General features: G+C 43.2%; 1 protein-coding gene across 1 annotated transcript in view; it reads left to right on the forward strand.

The window, feature by feature from the left end:
- Window positions 1–18,302, forward strand: part of NAPRT (nicotinate phosphoribosyltransferase) — a 40,616-nt gene that overhangs the window by 12,816 nt on the left and 9,498 nt on the right. The window contains exons 4-10 of the mRNA XM_083360089.1: window positions 157–287; window positions 2,820–2,935; window positions 4,942–5,135; window positions 9,701–9,841; window positions 13,464–13,548; window positions 16,678–16,758; window positions 18,108–18,210. Coding sequence (XP_083216215.1) covers window positions 157–287; window positions 2,820–2,935; window positions 4,942–5,135; window positions 9,701–9,841; window positions 13,464–13,548; window positions 16,678–16,758; window positions 18,108–18,210 — 851 coding nt within the window. The remainder of the gene's footprint in view (window positions 1–156; window positions 288–2,819; window positions 2,936–4,941; window positions 5,136–9,700; window positions 9,842–13,463; window positions 13,549–16,677; window positions 16,759–18,107; window positions 18,211–18,302) is intronic.

Here is an 18,302-nt window from a genome sequence, read left to right on the forward strand (position 1 = left end):
TTTTAATATATTGTGCAAGGGGCGGAGATTTCAGATTCCAGCTTCCTTCGAGCAAGCATTTGCCGTTGTATTAGGCTGAATTTTAAGGTAGACCATGCCTCAGTCACTTGAAAAGCCCAGACGTCGGAAACTTGACATTGGATTTTTCTTCTGCAGTCTGGTGACTACCAACGCCGCCCGGTTCCGTCTCGCAGCCGGCCCAGAGAAGAAGCTGATGGAGATGGGTCTGCGTCGGGCTCAGGGGCTGGACGGAGGCCTCTCGGCGTCCAAGTACTCCTACGTGGGCGGTAAGGTCCGCTTTGTGACTCTCCTCTTGAAGGCTATTGTGTGAGGCCTGAGGTCAGCCCCCCCCCCCAAGGTAGGCCAGACCCCGAGATCAACTCCACAGGGAGGCTAAAACCGCTTTCGTTGGGAATGGCCAAGCCGCTTTCGACTCTCGTGAATCGGGGAGGCGTCTGCCCAGGCACTGCTTCCCAACGTTACCTCGTTTCTCAGGACTTGGAAATGTTTCGGTCCCTTTTGCGGAGGCAAAGAAAGGCTCCTGAATATCCCCGTCAATAATTTCTTGCTTCCCCTCTGCGCTTGCTTGTTTGCAACACCTCCCTTTGGACAATTGGTCTCTTTAAAAGAACTGCTAGATTTCCACCATCTGGATTAGAGAGCCAGAACAAAGGGACCAAGATTTTTGGATTTCTCTCTCTCTCTCTCTCTCTCTCTCTCTCTCTCTCTGTGTGTGTGTCTTTCTCTCATCTCTCATTTACAAACTGCCAGTCCACGGGCCAGATGTGTCATGCCAAAACCGCACCCACCCCATTGGAAAAAAAAATTGCAATACATCGTGACACGTCATGTGACATTGCGGGTCTGTCTGTCTCATTCATCTAGCTGTCATTTGTCTATCATTCTTCTGTCTATCATCTGTCGGTCAGTTATGCATCTCATCTTTCTGTCTGTCTGTCATCTATCCATCTCATTTGTCCTATATCTATCTATCTATCTTATCTATCTTATCTATCTTATCTATCTTATCTATCTATCTATCTATCTATCTATCTATCTATCTATCTATCTATCTATCTATCTTATCTCTCTCTCTCTCTCTCTCTCTCTCTCTCTCTATATATATATATATATATATATATATATATATATATATATATATATATATATATTCGATCTATAATCGACCTATTATTATCATTATCTATCATCATCTATCATTGACCTATTATCTATCATCTATCTATCATCAGGCTGTTTATCTGTTGTGGAAAAGACAAAAGACAGCAGCACAAAACAATAATTCCTACTTTCAGAGGTTTATTTTGCTAATAATTTGGAACTTAGCATAATAACGTAACATCACTTACATTAACAACCCATTGCAATGAGGACCATATGGCATAGCAAACTCCAATAGGACCGCTATAGGCCAATAGCAAATCAATCGGGTCCAGTCCCAACCCTTGATACCTTTCTCGTTCTAAGACTGTAGTCAGATGGGTCCACTGACTTTTGCTGACTTTTTACTGACCACCTGCTGACCTTCTGCTGAACATAACTTTCCACAGAAACCCGTGTACATTGGAACCCACATCCATCGGCCACTTTCAGTTCCCTATTTCTGTTCCGGTCCTTGTGTTCTAAATATACATAAACCTATCTACTTTGCAATTTCGTATTGCACAAAGCTCAGCAGATTACAGATAATACGTTCTTATTACAAAACAACATAAAGTTCAAGTTAAAGCTTTAAATCACTACTGTGGGGACCCTCTTTCAGGTTTGCTCCAAACATATCTCATATGAGGAGGGGGTTATATTTTCATCTCCCACATCTCTATCTATCTATCTATCTATCTATCTATCTATCTATCTATCTATCTATCTATCTATCATTATCCATCCATCCATCATCTATCTAATCTATCATTATCATCTATCATTATCTTATTCATCCATCATCTGTCTGTCTGTCTATCTATCATCTATCTATTCTATCATTATCATCTATCATTATCTAATCCATCCATCATCTGTTTGTCTATATCTATCTATCCTATCATCTATCTATCTATCTATCTATCTATCTATCTATCTATCTATCTATCTATCTATCTATCTATCTATCTATCTATCTATCTCTATCCATCCATCCATCCTATCCTTGTCATCTGTCTTGTCTGTCTGTCTGTCTATCTATCTATCTATCTATCTATCTATCTATCTATCTATCTATCTATCTATCTATCTATCTTCAGACAGTCACTCAAAGAACGGGTCGTATGTCAGGGACCACCATGGAGATGCTGCAAACCGTCAGAGTGAAAACTGTGTATAGGTTACTGTTTTTCCGTGCTGTTGTAACTTCAAATGGTCATTCCGTAGCCCAAGAGGTTCTGCAGAGGGCAGGGCTAGGCAACCTTGGCTCTATTATGACTCATGGACTTCAACTCCCAGAATTCCTGAGCCAGCCATGCTGAAAGGGAGAGGTTTCCAAGCTGAGCCATGCTGGCTCAGGAATTCTGGGAGTTGAAGTCCACGAGTCATAAAAGAGCCAAGGTTGCCTACCCCTGGCCTAGACCTAGGCCACTTTATGACTGGTGGACTTCAACTCCCATAATTCCTGAGCCAGCCACGCTGAGGGGGAAGGGAGAAGTTTCCAAGCTGAGCCATGCTGGCTCAGGAATTCTGGGAGTTGAAGTCCACAAGTCATAAAAGAGCCGTGGTTGCCTACCTCTGGAAGCTCCTCTCCTCCTGTGTCCTAATTCTCTCTCTCCCTTCCCCACCCCCCAATCCTCCAAATTAACCTTTTCCAGGTTTTGATTTCACCAGCAATGTCCTCGCCGGGAAACTCTACGGGATTCCAGCCCAGGGAACGTTGGCTCACTCCTACGTGTCTTCCTTCACCTCCATGGAGGACGTAAACACACAGGTTAGTATTCAGGGCGATGAGAGACGTTCCCAAAAAAATCGCTGTGGTTAAACTGCCACAAAGGTGTGTGTGTGTGTGTGTGTGTGCGTGTGTGTCAAATTATTCTCCAAAGCACCAGAGGGCAGGAGAAGAAACAGTGGTTGGAAACTAACCAAGGAGAGAAGCAACCTGGAACTAAGGAGGAATTTCCCCAAAGTTGGAATTGTTAATCAGTGGAATGGTATAAATAATAATAATAATAACAATAATAATAATAATAATAATAATAATGATGATGATGATGATGATGATGTGATAGTGATAGTAGTAATAATAGTAATAGTAATAATGTTGGAAGGGACCTTGGAGGTCATCTAGTCCAACCCCCTGCTCAAGCAAGAGACCCTATACCATTTCAGACAAATGGTTAATAATAATAATAAGTTGGAAGGGACCTTGGCGGTCATCTAGTCCAACCCCCTGCTCAGGCAGGAAACCCTAGACCATTTCGGACGAATGGCTGTCCGGTCTCTTCTTAAAAACTTCCAGTGTTGGAGCATTCACCGCTTCTGGAGGCAGGTTGTTCCACTGGTTAACTGTTCTCACTGTCAGGAAGTTTCTCCTTAGTTCTAGGTTGCTTCTCTCCTTGACTAGTTTCCATCCGTTGCTTCTCGTCCTGCTTTCAGGTGCTTTGGAGAATAGCTTGACTCCCTCTTCTTTGTGGTAGCCCCTGAGATATTAGAACGCTGCTATCATGTCCCCCCTCACTCTTCTCTTCGTTAAACTACACATACCCAATTCCAGCAACCGTTCCAGTCTCTTCTTAAAAATGTAGTTTGCGATGGAAACTAATCAAGGAGAGAAGCAACCTTGAAATAAGGAGAAATTTTGTGACAGTGAGAACAATTAACCAGTGGAATGACTTGCCACAAGAAGTTGTGGGTGCTCCAATAGTGGAGGGTTTTAAGAAGAGACTGGACAGCCATTTGTCTGAAATGGTATAGGGTTTCCTGCCTGAACAGGGGGCTGGGCTAGAATACCTTCAAGGTCCCTTCCAACTACTACTACTACTACTTGTTGTTATTATTATTACTATTATTATTCTCTGTTATGTGCATTGTTGGGCTCTCCATCTTGGCTCAATCCCAAGCTGGATGCAAATATAGAAAGAAAACGTAATGAAATCATGAAGCACTGTTGCTTCCCTTGATAATTAAAGGTGGTTGAGAAGATAGAAGTTTAGTTGTTGCCTATTCTGGGGGAAACTGAGGTTTCTCTGTGGATCTAAAGACCATTGAAGATAGAGAGAGAGAGACGTTTCATGACCCAACTACGGATCGTCATCAGTGATCTATCTACCTTCCTTCCCTCCCTTCTCCTTGTGCTCTCTGAGCTGGGTGGTTTTCTTGCAGACATTTGATGACCCAACTAGGGATTGTAATCAGTGATCCATCCATCCATCCATCCATCCTTCCTTCCTTCCTTCCTTCCTTCCTTCCTTCCTTCCTTCCTTCCTTCCTTCCTTCCTTCTTCTTTCCTTCCCTCCCTCCCTCCCTTCTCCTTGGTGCTCTCTGAGCTGGGTGGTTTTCTTGCAGACATTTGATGACCCAACTAGGGATTGTAATCAGTGATCCATCCATCCATCCATCCATCCATCCTTCCTTCCTTCCTTCCTTCCTTCCTTCCTTCCTTCCTTCCTTCCTTCCTTCCTTCTTCTTTCCTTCCCTCCCTCCCTCCCTTCTCCTTGGTGCTCTCTGAGCTGGGTGGTTTTCTTGGGCAAGGAGATCCACAGTCTTGTGAATCTGTTGTCTTGGCGTTAGAAGCACAGGCATGGACCTTTGGGAAAGAGCAAAGAGCCAGAAAGTCCCCTATCAGCTGATGGACCCCAATTGGTCCTCCAAGAAGCGTCTGTGGGGAAGGTCCCTTCCGAGCAGGGCCAAGAGGTCCCAGGCTCTCAAGATGGTGGATGAAGTCCTAGAGTTCTTCTCCAGAAGTGGGTTGGGCAGTCTCTCTCTTTTCCCCAGTAGAGTCTGCTGCCCCTGACTGGGAAGGAGCCCGTGGACTTTCCAACCTTAGTGGACACGTACTTGACCCAAGTGTGCCAATTACTCCGAGTCCCGCTGGAGAAGGTGAGCTGCGGAGAGCGGGCGGCCTTCATGTCCTACGCCATCGCCTACCCGCACAACTTCCAAGGGCTGGTAGACACCTACTGCGTCATGAGGTAGGACGGCTGAAAACCCCACTTTTAGTCAGAGTCTTGAGGGGGTGCCATTTGGGGGGGGGCTGGCCTACTCATCCTTGGCTGAGGTCGGAAGCTAAGCTGGGAGGGGGCTGCCAGGCCTTGGAGGGGAGACCGCTAAGGAATCCTGAAGGCCAAAGCGACATCTAGAAGACGGGTCTTCCCACTTGGCCCTTTGATGACTTGTGGACTTCAACTCCCAGAATTCCTCAGCCAGCATGCTATTAACATTAATATTAATAAATATACAATTCAATATCACCATCTTTCATACATTTTTCTCACAGTATCAATAATGTCAGTTTTAGATAACTTTTCTAACAGAAACATATCTTAATTGCATTTGCGCCTTATATCCATATGTTCAATCAGTATCCTGTTTTCGCCTTTTTTAAAAAAAAAAGTTAATTTCCCCTCAGTGTTCAAAATGTCTGTGTTGTTTTTTTATAATTTCAAAGTAAGTTACATTTGGGTAAGCCAAAGCTTCCGTGATTCAAACTTCTTAACATTTTCCCGTTTCCCTGCTCGTACCAAAATCTAGTATTCTAATTACAAATCTTATCTTTCTAATTATGATAATACTTCTGTTCCTAGCCATTATCTATTCTCCACCATCTTCAAACATCTAGTTAATAAAATAATATCCCATCTAGTGGATCAAAACCTCTATTTTTTTCAGCCTTACTCCAGCTTTCCTCCTTTGCCAACTAACTCCAGAAATCGTGGGCGCTCCATCACTGGAGATTTTTAAGAAGGGGCTAGACAGTCACTTGTCTGAGACGGCATGGATTCTCCTGCTTAAGTGGGGGGCTGGACTAGAAGACCTCCAAGGTCCCTTCCAGCTTCTATTCTATTCTAACTTTCCAAGTCAATTTGCCCAGTGCGGGAAAACAGGTACTACTGGAAGAAGAGAGGAAACATTTCATGGTGTAATATTGGATCTAGACCAGGGATAGGCAACCTTGGCTCTTTTATGACTGGTGGACTTCAACTCCCAGAATTCCTGAGTCAGCCACGCTGAGGGGAAAAGGAGAGGTTTCCAAGCTGAGCCATGCTGGCTCAGGAATTCTGGGAGTTGAAGTCCACGCGTCATAAAAGAGCCAAGGTTGCCTGTTGTTGTTGTTGTTAGTTGCGAAGTCGTGTCCGACCCATCGCGACCCTATGGACAATGTTCCTCCAGGCCTTCCTGTCCTCTACCATCTTCTGGAGTCCATCTAAGCTCACGCCTACTGCTTCAGTGACTCCATCCAGCCACCTCATTCTCTGTCGTCCCCTTCTTCTATTGCCCTCAATCTTTCCCAGCATTAGGCTCTTCTCCAGTGAGTCCTTCCTTCTCATTAGGTGGCCAAAGTATTTGAGTTTTAGCTTCAGGATCTGGCCTTCTAAAGAGCAGTCAGGGTTGATCTCCTCTAGGACTGACCGGTTTGATCGCCTTGCAGTCCAAGGAACTCGCAGGAGTCTTCTCCAGCACCATAGTTCAAAGGCTTCAATTCTTTGGCGCTCAGCCTTTCTTATGGTCCAGCTTTCACTGCCATACATTGCAACTGGGAAGACCATAGCCTTGACTATACGGATTTTTGTTGACAGGGTGATGTCTCTGCTTTTTAGTGTGCTGTCTAGATTTGCCATGGCTTTCCTCCCAAGGAGCAAGCGTCTTTTAATTTCTTGGCTACAGTCCCCATCTGCAGTGATCTTGGAGCCAAGGAAAATAAAATCTGTCACTACCTCCATTTCTTCCCCATCTATTTGCCAGGAATTGAGAGGGCCAGATGCCATGATCTTGGTTTTCTTAATGTTTAGTTTCAACCCAAGTTTTGCACTCTCCTTCTTCACCCGCAACACCAGGCTCTTTAGTTCTTCTTCACTTTCTGCCATTAGAGTGGTATCATCTGCATATCTTAGGTTGTTGATGTTTCTTCCGGCAATCTTAATTCCAACTTTTGATTCATCTAGCCCTGCCTTTCTCATGATGTGCTCTGCATATAAGTTAAATAGGCAAGGCGACAGTATACAGCCTTGCCGGACTCCTTTCCCAATTTTGAACCAATCAGTGGTTCCGTGTCCAGTTCTCACTGTTGCTTCTTGGCCCGCATATAGATTTCTCAAGAGACAAATAAGATGGTCTGGTATGCCCATCTCTTTAAGGACTTGCCACAGTTTGTTATGATCCACACAATCAAAGGCTTTAGCATAGTCAATGAAGCAGAAGTAGATGTTTTTCTGGAACTCTCTAGCTTTCTCCATGATCCAGCGTATGTTAGCAATTTGATCTCTAGTTCCTCTGCCTCTTCGAAATCCTGCCTGTACTTCTGGTAGTTCTCGATCCACATACTGCTGGAGTCTAGCTTGTAGAATTTTAAGCATAACTTTACTAGCATGAGAAATGAGTGCAATGGTGCGATAGTTTGAACATTCTTTGGCACTGCCTTTCTTTGGAATTGGAATGTAAACTGATCTTTTCCAATCCTGTGGCCACTGTTGAGTTTTCCAAATTTGCTGGCAAATTGAGTGTAGCACTTTTACTGCATCGTCTTTTAAGATTTTGAATAGCTCAGCTGGAATACTGTCACCTCCACTAGCTTTGTTGTTGCTCAGCTTTTCTAAGGCCCACTTCACTTCACATTCTAGGATGTCTGGCTCGAGGTCAGTGACCACCTCATTGTGATTATCAGGGATGTTAAGCTCATTCTTGTATAATTCTTCTGTGTAATTTTGCCACCTCTTCTTAATCTCTTCTGCCTCTGTTAGGTCCCTGCCATTTTGGTCCTTTATCATGCCCATTTTTGCATGAAACGTTCCTTTCATCTCTCCAATTTTCTTGAAAAGATCTCTGGTCCTCCCTATTCTATTGTTTTCTTCTATTTCTTTGCATTGTTCATTTAAGAAGGCATTCTTATCTCTTCTAGCTATTCTTTGGAATTCTGCATTCAATTGGGCATATCTTTCTTTTTCTCCCTTGCCTTTCGCTTCCCTCCTTTCCTCAGCTATTTGCAAAGCTTCCTCAGACAGCCATTTTGCTTTCTTGCATTTCTTTTTCTTTGGGATGGTTTTGGTTGCTACCTGTTGTACAATGTTGCGAACCTCTGTCCATAGTTCTTCAGGCACTCTGTCTATCAGATCTAATTCCTTAAATCTATTTGTCACCTCTACTGTATATTCAACAGGAATATGATTTAATTCATACCTGACTGGCCTAGCGCTTTTCCCTACTTTCTTTAATTTAAGCCTAAACTTTGCAAGGAGAAGCTCATGGTCTGAGCCACAGTCAGCTCCTGGTCTTGTTTTTACTGACTGTATAGAGCTTCTCCATCTTTGGCTGCAGAGCATATAGTCAATCTGATTTCTGTGTTGACCGTCTGGTGATGTCCATGTGTAAAGCCGTCTCTTGGGTTGTTGGAAAAGAGTGTTTGCTATGACCATCGTATTCTGTTGACAAAATTCTATCAGCCTGTGCCCTGCTTCATTTTGTACTCCAAGGCCAAACTTGCCTGTTATTCCAGTTATCTTTTGGCTTCCTACTTTAGCATTCCAATCCCCCATGATGATAAGGACATCATTTCTGGGTGTTAGTTCTATAAGGTGCTGTAGGGCTTCATAGAACCGGTCAATTTCTTCCTCTTCAGCACTGGTGGTTGGGGCATAGACTTGGACTACTGTGATATTGAATGGTTTGCCTTGGATTCGAACTGAGATCATTCTGTCATTTTGAGGATTGTATCCCAGTATTGCTTTTCCTACTCTTTTATTGACTATGAAGGCTACTCCATTTCTTCTGAGGGATTCTTGCCCACAGTAGTATACCTGATGGTCATCTGAATTAAATTCACCCATTCCTGTCCATTTTAGTTCGCTGATACCTAAGATGTCAATGTTTAGTCTTGTCATCTCTTGTTTGACCACGTCCAGCTTTCCTTGATTCATGGATCTTACATTCCAGGTTCCTATGGAGAAAAAATCTTTACAGCATCGGACTTTCCTTTCACCACCAGACATATCCACAGCTGAGCGTCCTTTCGGCTTTGGCCCAGTCGCTTCATTCTTTCTGGCGCTACTAGTACTAGCCCTCTGCTCTTCCCCAGTAGCATGTTGGACGCCTTCCGACCTGAGGGGCTCATCTTCCAGCGTCATATCGTTTTGCCTTTTGGTACTGTCCATAGGGTTTTCATGGCAAAGATACTGGAGTGGGTTGCCATTTCCTTCTCCAGTGGATCACGTTTTGTCAGAACTCTCTGCTATGACCTGTCCGTCTTGGGTGGCCCTGCACGGCATAGCCCATAGCTTCATTGAATTACGCAAGCCCCTTCGCCACGACAAGGCAGTAATCCATGAAGGTTGCCTACCCCTGGACTATATTGAAGGAGTTAATATAGACCACTGAATTACTGATAGACCCACACAACATGTTGTCTGTTAAGTACTTGATTGTAAAACTAGAAAATTAATAAAATGTTTATTAAAAAAGAAGAAGAAGGAGGTGTCCACTGTGGGTCTTGAAGGCCCTTTTGATCTCCTTCGGAGAGCCTGACCGATGGCCTTGATCTTCTCAGGAGTGGCATCCCCAACTTCTGTGCTGTCGCCCTGGCCTTGAACAAGCTAGGATACCGAGCCATCGGAGTCCGGCTGGACAGCGGAGACCTGGCCAAGCAGTCGGTGGAGATCCGGCACATCTTTCGCACCTGCGGCAAGCAGTGAGTTGGTGTGTGTGTGTGTGTGTGTGTGTGTCTGGGACCGGGTTTCATTGCTCACCTGGCAAAGAAGAGCTTAGATTTGTCAGAAACGTCAACTTCATCTTTGCAGCTGCCAATAAGGAAGGGGTGAACATCCACCCTCTGGATGGGAAGGCCTGGGAAAAAACCAGAAAAATTAGGAAAAAAGAGGGTTTTTTTCTGTTTTTCCCCCAAAGCTATTTAGAAAAAAAAACCTTTTCTCCCCCCCCCCCCATGTTTTCCAGGTTTTTTCCAGGTGTTCCCATCTCTAGATCATTCATTTGGATTCAGATTCAATCCATGGCACTAAGAGAGTCTATATTATTGTTGTTGTTGTTTTTTTATTGAAAAGTTTTAACATACATTTTATCTTTAACAATCCCCCCTCCCCTCTCCCTCCCTCCCTACCCCTCTCCCCCTCCCCCCCCCCCGACTTCCCAGAGCTAAGTACAAGGTATAAAAGCAAAAAAAAAAGACAATCATACACATCCATATGCTAACAACCATAAACTCTAAAATCTATCACTCTCTGGCTCATATAGGATAATACAAACACTATTAATATTAAATATATAGAGAGAGAAAAAGGAAAAAAAGAAAGAGAAAAGGAAGACTTATTCAAATGCTACATGAAACTTTTTAGTCCTATATTTGTTCTGGATATACTCAATCCATTTTCTCCATTCCATAATATAGCGTTCTTGCGAATGATCTTTCAAATAAGCCGAAATCTTTGCCATCTCTGCCAGGTCAGAAACCTATAAAGTCCACTCTTCTATAGACGGCAATTCCTCTTTCTTCCAATACTGACCTATTAAGAGTCTTGCTGCCGTAATTAAATTCAACATCAACTTGATGTCCACAACCGTAGCATCTGTAATTATTCCCAACAAAAAAAGTTGCGGGCAAAACTTTATCCTTTGCTTGAAGATCTTCTGCATATTCCACCAAATTTTTATCCAGAAGGCCTTAACCTTTTTGCATGTCCACCATACGTGAAAATATGTTGCATCTTCATCACCGCACCTCCAGCATTTTGGCTGATAATTCGGATACATACTTGCAAGCTTTTTAGGATCTAGATGCCATCTATAAAACATTTTATAAAAGTTCTCTCTTAAATTTTGAGCTTGTGTAAATTTTACGTTCCTCACCAAAATCTTTTCCCACGTATCCATTGTGATAACTTCTTGTATGTTTTGGGCCCATTTTATCATACAGTCCTTAACAAGTTCTGTTTCTGAGTCAATCTCTTTCAATGCAAGATATATCCGTTTAATATGTGCTGGACCCTGATTTCTAATTTGCTTTATCAGATTTTCATCAGTCATTGTAAAACCAATTTTCTGGTCTTCTTTCCACCTGGCCCGTAGCTGAATATATTGAAACCAAGTTTGAACAATCTTCTCGTCTCGCAAGAGGCTATATGATTTCAGACACCAGATATTTCTTTCCAAGCTTAAAATCTCTTTATAAATTGTTGTTGTTGTTAACGTTAATGTTAATATTAATATTATCATCATCATCATTGATCATTGCACAGTCAGCCAGATGTTCAGACTGGATTTAGCCTTTTTGTCTACCTATCGAGTCCTTACCAAGGACCTGGGATAGGCAGGTGTGGATGTTTGATGGTATCACAGATCTCGTTGCAGGATGGAAGCAGTTCCTACTAAGGCCACCTTTTGCAATTGACTGATGGTGAATTTGTCAATGCCAATGGTGTTCAAGTGGTGCTCCAGTTGTTTTGGGATTGCACCCAATTATTATTATTATTATTATTATTATTATTATTATTATTATTATTATTATTATTATTGATATAAAACACACAAAAAATGAAAATAGTGGGAAAGCAGGAGGAAAAAGAAAGTGTAGAAGAAAGAATGAGGAAAAAAGAATTGTATTGTTGACGTTCGACTCTTTTTAGCACCGTAAAACGAGATACAGCTAGTTCTCAGCTTACAACACCTTGTTTAGTGACTGTTTGAAATTAATGGAAAAAGGGACTTTTGACCGTTTTTCACACGTAACAACCATTGCAGCATCCCCAGGATCGCGCGATCAAAATTCAGACAATAGGCAACTGACTCATATTTACGACGGTCACAGCATCCCAGGGTCACGCGATCCCCTTTTGCGACCTTCCGACATGTAAAGTCCGTGAGAAAGCTGGACTCGCTGAATGACCGTGTGACTAACGGAACTGCGGTGATTTGCTTAACAACCGTGGCAAGAAAGGTCACTCAGTGGGACAAAATGGACTTAACTGATTCTCTTATCAACAGAAATGTTGGACCCATTTGTCATCGTAAGCCGAGGACTGCCTGTAATAACATTACAGCCTGAACTTTTTACTTTGACAAACTAATGTTTCCTTTTTGTACTGTTTTACTCAGAAATATTAAAATGCAAAATACAAAGGGGGAAATAATTCACAAGGACAAAACAAAACTAGACCAAAATATTTTTTTTAAAAAAGATGCGGATTAAAAGGAAAAAAGGCAAAAATAGATATTATCTAACCCGCCCTCCCCCATTGAACACCGACAGATAAATTGCAAAAATAATAGCTTTCCCCCCCTTGCGAAACAGGTCCAAAATTTATATGCTTCTCCACCTATTTCCAACCCAGTTTGACCCATCGTATATTCTGTATGTAAAGAAAAAAATAGCTAACGGGTTAATCATCGGCAAAGTTAAACTTCAAAGCCTTCTGTTATTGTAATTAACACGTATAAAAATCTACAACTTCTTATCCACCGCAAATCGCCCCAATTGACGCTGATACTACATTAACAACAAACTTAACCTGATCAGCAAAACCAAATTCAAAATTTCATTATTTTGGGGGGGGGGGTTTACATGGCGGGCACAAAATCCAGAAGTGGTTTCCAAGTAGAAAATGAAATTGAATGTATTATTTTCTTTGATTCAAGCAGGCAACTTAGCCACCGCTGCTAGTTCCATCAGGTTTTTTTCCAGCCGTTTATCTGTTGTGGGAATTAAGGTATCTTTCCATTTTTGTGGCATTAAGAAAGTCTTGATGGCTCTTTTATGACTCGTGGACTTCAACTCCCAGAATTCCTGAGCCAACCATGCTGAGGGGAAAGGGAGAGGTTTCCAAATTGAGCCATGCTGGCTGAGGAATTCTGGAAGTCCACAAGTCATGAAGGGGCCATAGTTCCCCCATGCTGGCTGAGGAATTCTGGGAGTTGAAGTCCGCAAGTCATGAAGGGGCCATAGTTCCCCCATGCTGGCTGAGGAATTCTGGGAGTTGAAGTCCACGAGTCATGAAGGGGCCATAGTTCCCCCATGCTGGCTGAGGAATTCTGGGAGTTGAAGTCCGCAAGTCATGAAGGGGCCATAGTTCCCCCATGCTGGCTGAGGAATTCTGGGAGTTGAAGTCCACAAGTCATGAAGGGGCCATAGTTCCCCCATGCTGGCTGAGGAATTCTGGGAGTTGAAGTCCACGAGTCATAAAAGAGCCAAGGTTGCCTACCCCTGGTATAGGCTATAGATGTGGCTGCGTGTTGGAGCAGAAAAAGTGAGGGGGCTGTGGAAAAGGGGGTGTCCCTCTTAACCCCTGTGTCTTCCCTTCCAGTTTCCAGGTTCCCTGGTTTGAGACGATACCCATCACGGTGAGCAACGATGTCAGCGAACAGAGCTTGGAAGAATTGTCTCAAGAGGTGAGGAGACGCCAAAGCAGCTTGGGATGAGGTGGAGGGAATATTTCAGGATGCTTTCTCACCCTTTGCAGTGAGGATTGGAATAGAATAGAGCTGGAAGGGACCTTGGAGGTCATCTAGTCCAACCCTCTGCTAAGGCAGGAAACCCTATACCATTTCGGGCAAATGGCTGTCCAGTCTCTTCTTAAAAAACCTCCAGTGTTGGAGCACCCACAACCTCTGGTGGCAAGCTGTTCCCCTGGTTAATTGTTCTGTTAGGAAGTTTCTCCTTAGTTCCAGGTTGCTTCTCTCCTTAATGAGTTTCCATCCGTTGCTTCTTGTCCTCCGTCAGGGGCTTTTGAAAATAAGTTGACCCCTCCTCTTGTTTGTGGCAGCCCCTCAATTATTGGAATTTGGCTATCATGTCCTCTTCACCATCATCACCACCCAACAGTCCTTCTTTTCTCTAGACTTAGCCAAACCCAATTCCTACAACCGTTCTTCATATGTTTTAGTCTCCAGGCCTTTAATCATCTCAGTTGCTCTTCTCTGCACTTTTTTCCCCTGCAAAGTCTCGACATCTTTTTTGTAGTGTGGTGACCAAAACCTGAAGCGGTATATTAATATTGCGGATGGTGTGCTAAAAGTTTGCAGTAGTCAAAATTCTCCTGTTCTATTCCTGTACACAGTTCGAAATGGAATATTGTGTATTTTTAGTAGCTGAAGAACTATTTGTGTTGTGATAGTGATGCGGTGTGATACTGTCAAGCTAATGATTTAGAACAGGCATGTCAAACTTCTCCGCTTCTGGAGGCAGGTGGTTCCACTTGTTAATTGTTCTAACTGTCAGGAAGTTTCTCCTTAGTTCCAGGTTTCTTCTCTCCTTGGTTAGTTTCCATAAACTACAGGTTGTCCTTGACTTACGGCCACAGTTGAGTCCAAAAATGTCCACTGTCAGGCAAAACCGTTGTTAAGTGAGTTTTGCCCCATTTTACGACCTTTCTCGCTACTGTCTTTAAGTGGATCACTGCAGTTGAGTTAGTGACAAGCTTGTTAAGTGAATATGGCTTCCCCCATTTGTTTGTCAGATGGTCGCAAAAAGAGGATCACACGAGCCCAGGACATAAGTATGAGCCAGTGGCCGAGTGCCTGAATTATTTGTTTTATTAAATATTTCATTAATTTTCTAGTTTTACAATTAAATACTTAATAGACAACATGTTGTCTGAGTCCATTAGTAATTCAGTGGTCTATATTAACTTCTTCAATATAGTCCAGGGGTAGGCAGGCAACCTTGGCTCTTTTATGACTCGTGGACTTCAACTCCCAGAATTCCTGAGCCAGCATGGCTCAGCTTGGAAACCTCTCCCTTTCCCCTCAGCGTGGCTGGCTCAGGAATTCTGGGAGTTGAAGTCCACCAGTCATAAAAGAGCCAAGGTTGCCTATCCCTGGTCTAGATCCAATATTACACCATGAAATGTTTCCTCTCTTCTTCCAGTAGTACCTGTTTTCCCGCACTGGGCAAATTGACTTGGAAAGTTAGAATAGAATAGAAGCTGGAAGGGACCTTGGAGGTCTTCTAGTCCAGCCCCCCACTTAAGCAGGAGAATCCATGCCGTCTCAGACAAGTGACTGTCTAGCCCCTTCTTAAAAATCTCCAGTGATGGAGCGCCCACGATTTCTGGAGTTAGTTGGCAAAGGAGGAAAGCTGGAGTAAGGCTGAAGAAAATAGAGCTTTTGATCCACTAGATGGGATATTATATTATTAACTAGATGTTTGAAGATGGTGGAGAATAGATAATGGCTAGGAACAGAAGTATTATCATAATTAGAAAGATAAGATTTGTAATTAGAATACTAGATTTTGGTACGAGCAGGGAAACGGGAAAATGTTAAGAAGTTTGAATCACGGAAGCTTTGGCTTACCCAAATGTAACTTGCTTTGAAATTATAAAAAAACAACACAGACATTTTGAACACTGAGGGCAAATTATTATTTTTTTAAAAAAAGCGAAAACAGGATACTGATTGAACATATGGATATTAGGTGCAAATGCAATTAAGATATGTTTTGGTTTTTTAGGCAAATACAGTTCTTATGGTAATTAATAAATATACAATTGAATATCAGCATCTTTGTTACATTTTTCTCATTACATCAATAATGTCAGTTCAAGATATCATTTCTAACCAAAACATACCTTAGTTGCATTTGCACTTAATAATAGCCATATGTTCGATCAGTATCCTGTTTTTGCTTTTTTTAAAAAAAAATCCCATGAGTGTTTGAATAAGTTTGAATAAGGGAAGCTTTTGGTTACCCAACTATAACTTGCTCTGAAATTATAAACAATAGAGACATTTTGGACACTGATGGGAAATTAAAATTAAAAAAAATGAGTGCCTGAGTTTGATTCTTAAACAATTGGGTGAAAAAAGGTTGGAATTTGGTTTTTTCCAGTGCCATTGTAAATAATAATAATAATAATAATAATAATAATAATAATAATAATAATAATAATAATAATAATAATAATAATACTGGAAGGGACCTTGGAGGTCATCTAGTCCAACCCCTGCTCAGGCAGGAAACCCTATACCATTTCAGACAAATGGCTGTCCAGTCTCTTCTTAAAAACTTCCAGTGTTGGAGCACCCACCGCTTCTGGAGGCAAGGAGTTCCACTGGTCAATTGTTTTAACTTGGAATGGTCACTAAATGAATGGTTGAAAGTTAAGGACAGCCTGTATTATTAGACAGGAGAGAAGGAAGAGCCAGGCTACTCATCCAATAGAGTAGGGGTCTTCAAACGTGGCCCTTTTATGACTCGTTGACTTCAACTCCCAGAATTCCTCAGCCTGGCACGTGTGCCTGGCTGAGGAATTCTGGGAGTTGAAGTCCGCGAGTCATAAAAGGGCCGAGTTTGAAGACCCCTGTAATAAGGGGGTCGTAAGACAGGATCCTTTACTTGGGGTCCTCCAGCCCCTGTGATGCCAGGAGAGGACACCATTCCCCTGAGGTTCAAAAGCCTGGGCCGCCCCGATTGGTGTGACCTTGTGAGATTTGTGTGTGTGTGTGTGTGTGTGTGTGTGATCATTCTGCAGATCTGGGCTCAGGAGTTTCCCTTTGGTCTTGCTGTACTCCTTACAGGGCAACGAAATCGATATGATTGGCGTTGGGACCCACCTGGTGACGTGTCCCCTTCAGACCACCCTAGGCTGCGTCTACAAGGTAACTAACCCCTCTGCACTTCAAGAGCCACGCTTTGGCATGGGGCGAAAGAGCGGGGTGCTCTTCGGGGTGGGGAGGGGGCTGGCCAAAGCCAGATTGCTTCTCTAGGGCAGCCTTTGCAAGCCAGGAACTCTGCTGTGGGGCAGGGGAGATGGGTCCATCTGCAGAGCAGAGGTGGGGAACGATGGCCCCTTGATGACTTGTGGACTTCAACTCCCAGAATTCCCGGAGTTTGAGCTGGAGAACCCCAAGGATTCTGGGAATTGAAGTCCACGAGCCATCAAGGGACCATCGTCTCCCACTTCTGCTCTAGAGCTTCTGACTCTCTAGAAAGAAGAGAAGGAGGGGAGGGTGAATTTATTTATTAAATTTAATAAGTAAAATATTGTAGTGAGGAGTCCTTGGCTCTCTCCGAGCTTGGCGGTTTTCTTGCAGACGTTTCATGACCCATACTAGGTAACATCATCCATGCTAGAAGAAAGTGGGGTTTGTTTATTTATTTATTTATTAGATTTATATACCGCCCTTCTCCTGAGGGACTCAGGGCAGTGTACAGGGCAATTAAAATATAACATACAAAAGTTAAAAATAGATTAAATTTAGCCCCAAACAAAATAAATAATTATGAAATTTAAAACCCCAATCCCTCAGTCCAGGCCGGCAAGCTCGAATAACCAGGTTATGGAGGAGGAGGAGGAAGTGGAGGAGGAGAAGAGGAAGGTGAATTTATTGATTAAATTTAATCAATAAAATACTGTAATGAGAGGGATCCTTGGTGCTCCCCGAGCTTGGCGGTTTTCTTGCAGATGTTTCATGACCCAAACTAGGTAATATCACCCATGCTAGAAGGAAGTGGGGTTTAGGGAGGAGGAGGAGGAAGAGGAGAAGGGGAGAATGAATTTATTTATTAAATTTAATCAATAAAATACTGTAATGAGAGGGGTCCTTGGTGCTCTCCGAGCTCGGTGGCTTTCTTGCAGATGTTTCATGACCCAAACTAGGTGACATCATCCATGCTAGAAGGAAGTGGGGTTTATGGAGGAGGAGGAGGGAGGAGGAAAAAGAGGGTGGGGTCCTTGGTGATCTCCGAGCTTGGCGGTCTTCTTGCAGACGTTTCGTGACCCAGCTAGGGAACACCCTCAGGGCTCGGCCCTACTTGGGTAACGAAACGTCTGCAAGAAACCAGCCAAGCACAGGGAGCATCAAGGACCTCTAACTACACCATTTTGTGGATTACATTTAGATGCCGGGCCTCTCACCCCGAGAGCAAGGTCCCACGTATCTGAGCGCAGGGGGTCCTGAACGAGGTCAAGCGTCCTTAACTTCCTTGCATTTTGCTCCGTCTTCAGCTGGTGGAAGTCAACGGTTCTCCGAGGCTGAAAGTGACCGAAGACCCAGAGAAGACAACCTTGCCTGGACAGAAAGTGGTCTACAGACTTTGGGATGACGCAGGTGAGCTGGGTTTGACCTCCTTTGACCAGGCCCCGCTTCCTAATGGCCTACCCAGCATCTTGGAAAGGCGAGAATTTTCTTAGCAGAGGCAT

The sequence above is a fragment of the Vipera ursinii genome (assembly GCF_947247035.1).
Source record: "Vipera ursinii genome assembly, chromosome: 3".
Lineage (NCBI taxonomy): Eukaryota > Metazoa > Chordata > Lepidosauria > Squamata > Viperidae > Vipera > Vipera ursinii.